This window comes from Salpingoeca rosetta (assembly GCF_000188695.1).
Source record: "Salpingoeca rosetta unplaced genomic scaffold supercont1.17, whole genome shotgun sequence".
Lineage (NCBI taxonomy): Eukaryota > Choanoflagellata > Craspedida > Salpingoecidae > Salpingoeca > Salpingoeca rosetta.
This window is the reverse complement of record NW_004754917.1, coordinates 196,791-204,347: the sequence shown is the minus strand read 5'-3', so window position 1 is coordinate 204,347 and position 7,557 is coordinate 196,791. Positions and strand designations below refer to the sequence as shown.

At 55.1% G+C, this 7,557-nt stretch overlaps 3 protein-coding genes across 3 annotated transcripts in view; 2 read left to right on the top strand and 1 right to left on the bottom strand.

The window, feature by feature from the left end:
• PTSG_06740 (uncharacterized protein) overlaps window positions 1-1,059 on the top strand; it is a 5,327-nt gene extending 4,268 nt beyond the window's left edge. The window contains exons 12-14 of the mRNA XM_004992080.1: window positions 206-264; window positions 494-566; window positions 900-1,059. Coding sequence (XP_004992137.1) covers window positions 206-264; window positions 494-566; window positions 900-971 — 204 coding nt within the window. The 3' untranslated portion in view covers window positions 972-1,059. The remainder of the gene's footprint in view (window positions 1-205; window positions 265-493; window positions 567-899) is intronic.
• Window positions 1,060-1,158: 99 nt separating this feature from the next.
• Window positions 1,159-2,634, bottom strand: PTSG_06739 (uncharacterized protein). Its single transcript, XM_004992079.1, has 2 exons — window positions 2,464-2,634; window positions 1,159-2,118 (listed from the first exon to the last, which is right to left on the bottom strand). The coding sequence occupies exons 1-2, from the start codon at window positions 2,600-2,602 to the stop codon at window positions 1,295-1,297; spliced, it is 963 nt and encodes a 320-aa protein (XP_004992136.1). The 5' UTR covers window positions 2,603-2,634; the 3' UTR covers window positions 1,159-1,294.
• Window positions 2,635-2,866: 232 nt separating this feature from the next.
• PTSG_06738 (uncharacterized protein) overlaps window positions 2,867-7,557 on the top strand; it is a gene marked incomplete at its 5' end in the record, with an annotated part of 7,231 nt that continues 2,540 nt past the window's right edge. The window contains 15 exons of the mRNA XM_004992078.1: window positions 2,867-2,917; window positions 3,123-3,198; window positions 3,422-3,491; window positions 3,655-3,768; window positions 3,949-3,982; window positions 4,155-4,226; window positions 4,406-4,447; window positions 4,611-4,667; window positions 4,812-4,910; window positions 5,170-5,229; window positions 5,418-5,534; window positions 5,848-5,967; window positions 6,154-6,278; window positions 6,531-7,110; window positions 7,337-7,371. Coding sequence (XP_004992135.1) covers window positions 2,867-2,917; window positions 3,123-3,198; window positions 3,422-3,491; window positions 3,655-3,768; window positions 3,949-3,982; window positions 4,155-4,226; window positions 4,406-4,447; window positions 4,611-4,667; window positions 4,812-4,910; window positions 5,170-5,229; window positions 5,418-5,534; window positions 5,848-5,967; window positions 6,154-6,278; window positions 6,531-7,110; window positions 7,337-7,371 — 1,652 coding nt within the window. The remainder of the gene's footprint in view (window positions 2,918-3,122; window positions 3,199-3,421; window positions 3,492-3,654; window positions 3,769-3,948; window positions 3,983-4,154; window positions 4,227-4,405; window positions 4,448-4,610; window positions 4,668-4,811; window positions 4,911-5,169; window positions 5,230-5,417; window positions 5,535-5,847; window positions 5,968-6,153; window positions 6,279-6,530; window positions 7,111-7,336; window positions 7,372-7,557) is intronic.

The following is a 7,557-nucleotide window of genomic DNA, read 5'->3' as shown; positions in this document are numbered from 1 at the left end:
TTTTCTCTGGTCACACACACACACACACACACACACACACACACACACACACACACACACACACACACACACACACACACTCTCTCTCTCTCTCTCTCTCTGTGGCATCTCTGCCCCCCCCCCTCTCTCCCTCTGTTTTTGCCTCTATCCACTAATGTTGACGCGTGTGCTGTTGTTGCATTGTGCGTTGCGTTGCGCCCTGCAGGGAATGTACTTTGTGTCAATGGTGATCCTGATGCGCATGAACGTGCCCATCAAGTACAGGTGTGTGTGTGTGTGTGTGTGTGCTTAAAGGTTGCCTGCGTGCACGCAGAACTGCATTCCACCCACCGCCTGCGTTGGAGAGCCCACTACGTATGTGTGGGGCACATCCACAAACACACACACACACACACACACACTGGCGCACACATACAAACACACATATACAAACACACACACACACTCACTGACATGTGTATGCATGTATGTGTGTGCACTGATGTGAATTCAGGGGCATCATCACGGAGGTGCTGGATGGAGTGGAGTTTAACTTCTACCACAACTGGTTTGACAAGATATTCTTGGTCAGTCGGCACACATGCACATACACACATAGACACATGCAAGCACACACACACACACATGCATACGTATGCGCAGCCTAACAGACAGATGGATCGAACAGTCACACGCAAATACAGACGCAGTCACATGAACACACACTTGCACACACGGACACACTTGCACACACGGACACACACAGACACATGGACACACACAGGCACATGGACACAACAGAGGCACATGGACACAACAGAGGCACACACACACACACACACACACACACACATAACCCATGCGTCATCGGTTTTGCTTGCAAGCACTCATTCGCCAGCCCGCCTGTTGTTTGTGTGCAGTTGAGTGCGGTGTCGTGTGCCGGCGTTATTTATTTCGCGCACAGCACATCTGCGAGCAGATTCAAGTTCTAGGAACACAGACACGAGTGCAGGGATTTGGACGCACAGCCTTGCACACACAGACGCACACACACAGACGCACACACACACACACACACACACACACACACACACACACACACACACACCACACACACACACACACACACACACACACACACACACACACACACGCGCACACACACAAGCGCTGCGCGTGGTTGTGTATTATTGTCTAATGTTGTTGACTATCAGCAACAGCTTCATGTAGAAAAGAGTAAACGACCATCTGAATGCCAGGTGCCTCTCGTAATGTGTGGCTGTGATTCACTATCATGGCTGCTGCTGTTGGTTGATTACATCATCTTGCTTCTCTTCTCGCTTCCTTGCTCTTGTTGTTGTCGCTTCCCACGCTTCCCCTTCTTGTTCTTGTGCTTCTTTCCTGCACGCTTGCCTCCCTTTCCCTCTCCCGGCTGCTGCTGCTGCTGCCTAGTTGCGTGTTGACTATGTGGTTGATTCGTCGGCTGCTTCACTCCTGTTCCATTGCCCTTGTTGTTGGCGCTTTTCGCTCTCTTGTCCTGCTTCATCTTGCTGCTGTTGTGACCGTCGCCGTCGTGCTTCGCACCGGTCTTGTGCACGTCCGTCGCTGCCTCCGTATCCGTTGTCGTTGCTGCTGCTGCTGCTGCTTGCGCGTTGCGGGTATAGATATAAAACTGCAGGGTGCCGCGCTTATACTTGGCCCGCAGTGTAGTGGTTAGCGAGAGGCACGGCACCTCAAGCGGGCGGGATGTGGAGATGACGCGCGTGCCCGGGCGCAGGTGCTTCATCTGGGCTGTGAGGGCAGCCATCATCTCCTCCGTGAAGCATGTGCACGGGCAATAGAGGATGTCTGCGTCCAGCCACAGGTTGGTGAGCGCAAAGCTGTCGCCCAGGACGACGCTGCACTTGTTGCTTGGGGTTGGCGCATCTGGGCACTGGCTGTAAAACCGCTCCTTCGCCTCGGTTGCCAGCTCGTGCAAAGGCTTGACAATCTCCACACCAACTGCACTGCCCAGTTGGTACTGGCCAGCAGCCAACAGCACGGCCTTTCCTGTTCCAGATCCGATGTCCACAAACTTGTCTCCCTCACGTGGCTCTGCTGCCTCCAACACATTCAAAAACCCAGCAAAGTCAATTTCTCCTGTGTGTGTGTGTGTGAGAGTGTGAATGAGAGAGAGAAAGAGAGAGAGAGAGAGAGAGAGAGAGAGAGAGAGAGAGAGAGAGTGTGTGTGTGTGTGTGTGTGTGTGTGTGTGTGTGTGTGTGTGTGTGTGTGAGTGAGTGAGTGAGTGTGCGTGTGTGTGAATGTGTGAATAACAACCACACGTGTATGCATGTGCGAATAACAACCACACGTGTATGCATGTGCGAATAAGAAGCACACGTGTGTGCATGAGGCACCTGCAACATCCAAAACAAACACCCTTGTGACGCCGCCTCGCCATATCCCTTCCCCCCCCCCCACACACACACACACAATGGACATACCGTATTGCAGTGCCTCTGTCTTTTCAAACTGCCCTGCTTTCCGCAGGCGCGTCCGCTCTTCCCGTGCCACCGCATATCCATCCACACGCTCATACACCGCTTCCAACACGTGCAGCGAGCCACCACCACCAACCACCATCTTCACAGTCGTCTTCTGTTGCCCCAAAATGCGAAATTTGGTTAAAAACATCCACCATTTATCCACAATCTCTGTGTTTGTGTTTGGCTTGCTTGCTTGTGCTGTGTGCTGTTGTGGTGAGCGCTGCGACACTCCACCCCCTTTGCTGTTGCTGTCGAGTGCGTGTGCGACGAGGTGAGGGTGCTCAGCGTATGCACTGACACTGGCTGAACGTGCTGTACACGGACATACTCCCAATACAAGAGAGCAGGCCGGCTAGCAAGCATGTTTACGCTTCGCAGGCGGAAGAGCAGCAACAGCGAGAGTGAGGGCGTGGTACGTTTGTGTGTGTGTGTGTTGGTGGTTTTGTGCGGACAGGACTGCGTTGCTGCGTTGTGCGCAGGGGTTTCGTGCTGATGAAACTGCCCTTTTGAGGTCTACACTGTCGACGTGAGGGGTGAGGATGTACGCTCGTGCTTCTTGCATGTATGTGCGCCTTTCACGGACAGTCGTTGGTTCGTTGCATTTCGCTGTGTTGCAGGTTGATCGGCACACTGCCCAGTCGCCATGGTACCGCGGCAATGCCGTTCCAGATCTCATCATGCAGGAAGTGGATGGTCAGTCGCTGTCATGCTTTGTGTGCGTGTGTGTATGTGTACATGTGTACGTGTATGAAGAACTGGCAGGTTCACTTGCTGTTGCATTGCTTTGGCTCATGTCTATACTCTGTTCACACGCATGTCACGTGTCCGTCTGTTACGCAAACGCCTGTGTTGCACTTCTCTCTGACTGCCACCCACTCAAACTACACTTTCATTCATGCCCTGTACATTTGAACAGACAAGCCTGAGGGCTACTTCCTCATCCGTGACAACGCCGGCGAGCCAAACTGCTTCATCCTCACATATCGGTAATAGGTGTTCCACGTCCCATGCCCAACAAGTGCAAGACGAGGAAGACTGTCTGGAAGCAACACACGCGCCCAGCAAGGCCCAAATCCTCACACACATACACACATACACACACACACACACATGCTGACTGTCACATCATGTCATCATGTCCGTTGACAGTGGGACCGGCCCCCAGACGCGGACGGTGCACATCACGGGAACGCCCGAATCTGTGAGCATTGCAGGCGCCGCGCAGCAGTTTCCAAACCTCCTCGAACTCGTTGCCTACTACAGGTGCACACATGTCTGTGTGTGTGTGTGTGTGTGTGTGTGTGTGTATGTATGTGTGTTTATGTGTGTGTGTGTATGTATGAGTGTGTGTGCACATGTGTGTGTACGCTTGCAACAGCTGCAAGTGTGACCGCGTGTCTGAGCATGCTCACGGATTCGACATCTGCTGGTCTTCGCTTGCAGCAAACCAAACGACGTACTGGCCGGGCGATTGCTGGTGCGTCTGCGCAAACAGCTCGTGCTTTGCTGGTGACATTGCTCTGTCGTTGCGCACGTACACACGCCTGTTGTAGCCCCTTGCAGCACACGACTGAACTGCAGCTCACGTGTGAATGTGATTGTGTGTGTGTGTGTGTGAAAACGTGTGATATTGTTTTGTTGCGCTGCAGCCTGACGCCAAGACGCAGAAAGTGATTGCAAATGTCGACAAGGCCAAGCAGAAGACGCTCACAAAGTCAATCGTACGTGTATGCGTGCCTTTGTGTGTGTAATGTGTGTGTGTGTGTGTGTGTGCGCGCGCGTGTGTGTGTGTGTTTTGTCTGTGTGTGTGTGTGTGTGTGTGTGTGTGTGTGCGTGTGCGTGTGTGTCTACTGTTCTACCCACTCACGTGCGCGCCCAATTGTCCCGCCTGCACCTGCAGAGGATGAATCTGAAAGCGAGCCAGAAGAAGGGCACCATCAAGGTGGGTTGCTGCATGTCATGCCTCGCCTATGATGAGCTCGGCCTTGCACTTCATTTCACACGTACACACATACATACACACACACACACACACACACACACACACACACCTCCGTCACCTCGTCATCACCACCCCTATTGTGCGTGTGTGTGCGTGTGTACAGCGGCTGCCCGGTGCGAAGTACCGCCCAGCAGATGTCGCCGACCTCCTCATCAGCAGGGTTGGTGGTGGTGATGGTGTGTATTGTTGTCAGTGCTGGGGTGCGTTTTGGTTGCAGGTGGTGTGGTGTGTGCGGTGGAGGTGTGCTCTGTCGCTCAGGTCCCTCTCACATAACCACATCCAACGCCATTGTACATGTGTACAGGGTCTGGGTGAGTACGTGCCGATTGTGAAGAACAACAAGATTGACGGCGTTTTGTTCCTGAGTTTGGACGACGCACAGCTGCAGGAGCTAGGCGTTGCGGTGAGCACGCACGATGGGGGTGATGATAGCTGTGGTGGTGGTGGTGGTGGTGGTGGTGGTGGTGATGGTGACGGGTGGTGGTGGTGGTGGTGGTGGTGGTGGTGATGGTGACGGGTGGTGGTTGGTGTGGTGGTGGTTGTTGATGCCAGCAAAGAGTCGTCGTGCATGAAGAGTGACCGTTTCCTCACACGTTGCATCATCATCATCATCATCATCATCATCACTGCCATCATCGCCACCACTGCCGCGCTGTTCGCAGTTGCCTGAGCACCGACAAGGGATCCTGACACTGGCTGATATGTTGTTGCGACAGCTCGATGTAAGACAACGAAACCAAAATACACGCGCGTGTAACGCGCACTATGTGCTGTGGATTAGTGGCTTTTCACCCTACCCATCCCTCCAAACTCACACACACACACACACACGCACGCACATCCTCACACCCTGATGCCAACCCTACTTCGCCCCATAACCCCGTCCCCTACCCGCCACTACCACCGCCAGCCCGAGCGTGCGCAGGAGCGAGCGCGGGAGCGGGAGGAAGCGGAGGCGCGGAGGCGGGCAGAGGAGGAGAAGAAGGCAAAGCCAATCGGACTCGTGGCTCGCGAAATCGCCGGCAAGGTCGGCAGTTTTAAGGGGTGGTGATGGTGGTGATGGTGGTGATGGTGGTAATGATGGTGATGGTGGTAATGATGGTGGTGGTGGTGGTGGTGTTTGCGCTCGCGGCTGATGGATGGATGGGTGATTCTCCTGCCAACTGCATCCACTAACACACACACACACACACACACACACACACACACACACACACACACACACACACACTCTCTCTCTCTCTCTCTCTCTCTCTCTCTCTCTCTCTGCACACACGACGACGATGACGTCACACTCACACTCACACAATGCACGATACATAACGCGCGCGTGTGAGCAGCTGCACTTCTTTGACACGGAGACGAACCAGGAGATCTTCGACATTGATGCGCATCAGGCGCGAAAGCGGCGCGAGCTCGCCCTCAAGCAGGGCCACGCAGCACCGGTCCCCGCACAGCAGGTGGTGGTCGTGGTGGTGGTGGTGGTCGTGCTGTGGTAGTGGGCTGTGCATGCGTGTGTGTGCATGCGTGTGTGCGTGTACGCGTAAATGCATGTGCGTACGTGTAAATGCGTGTGCTTGATATCTCCAAGCGAGACAATGCTGTGTTTCACGGCCTCACCCCAAAACCACCACCACACACCGCAGGCGCCCCAAAACGTGTCTGTCGAGTACAACGAGGACTTTTACGGCGCTGCAGACTCTGTTGTTCCTGTTTCGCCGCCGCAGCCGCAACCGCAAGAAGACGACATGTACACGGCACTTCCACAGAGGTCAGCCGCGCGTTGGCCATGGTGGTTTGTTTTGGTTTGTATGTTGGTTGTGCGTATGTGGGTTGTTCGTATGTGTGTCACAACGAGAGAAGTGTATGATGAAGATGGTGGTGCTGGTTTGATGACTCTGCTCTGCTCAGGAACATCACTAGCTCTCTTACGATCTCTTTCACCAACCAACCAACCAACCAACCAACCAACCAACCAACGGCTCATCCATCCATCTTATCACCCTCCCTCGTCCACTGCAAGGTCGTTTGTGCCTGCGCCGGTGAGTGCTGCACCGCCACCGCTGGCGCCGCGCGGCCAGGCGCCAGCGCCTCTCCCACCACGACAGCCCGCCCCGCCGCCGTCATCAGATAGACCCCCAATCCCTCCACCTGTTGCAGGCAGGGCACCAGTACCTCCACCAACAGCAGACAGACCTCCCATCCCTCCACCAGCATCTGATAGACCCCCTATTCCTCCGCCATCAGCAGACAGACCTCCCATCCCTCCACCGACAGCAGACAGGGCACCCGTGCCACCACCCACCACCGCCACCACAGCAGCACCCACAGGCAGTGCACTGGACGACATTGAAGGGTACGGTGACCTGCCCGGCCCCACCCCCGCTGCACCCGTCGCACCGCCACCAGGCGGCTCGATGACGATGACGAACGCAACGCGACCCCCGCCCGTGCTGCCGCCGCGGCCTGGTGACAGCAGCACGCTGCCGGCCAAGGCATCTGGGTATGCGCAGCTGACGATGGCCAACCCTGCCATGGCGGATTCTTACGCCAGCCTCAACCCGCACAGGGACGGGCCCATCACTTTGCACACGGATGGCGACGTAAGCACGCGGTGTTCTTGCTGCTATTTGGAAAGGGGGGGGGGGTGGCTGTTGCTGTTGTGTGCGTGTGTATGCGTACGTGTATGTGTGTGTGTATGCGTATGTGTGTATGCGTATGTGTGTGTGTGTGTGTGTGTGTGTGTGTGTGTCCAATTCGCGTCTTTCGCACACATTCACGGTGCCCCATGTGATGTTGACCATGCCCTGTTCGCCATTGACGAGCCAGTCGATCATTGATGCTGCGACCCGCGCTGCCGCCTGGTTCGTCCCCACCTACGACGCAGCAAACGTAAGCGCACACACGCGCGCACGCACACGCACATCTACATGCGCTGGTGTCGTGCATGCACACACACATGAAGGCGCTATCACCATACTTATGCAGTGTACACACACACACACACACACACACACACACACACACACACACACACACACACACACAAC

What these genes read in the sequence shown, in the direction of transcription:
- PTSG_06739 (XM_004992079.1), bottom strand. Translation starts at nt 2,602, where the DNA reads ATGGTGGTTGGTGGTGGTGGCTCGCTGCACGTGTTGGAAGCGGTGTAT. An exon ending in GACAGAGGCACTGCAATACG is followed by an intron (nt 2,119 to 2,463) that starts GTATGTCCATTG and finishes ACACACACACAG; the next exon opens with GAGAAATTGACTTTGCTGGG.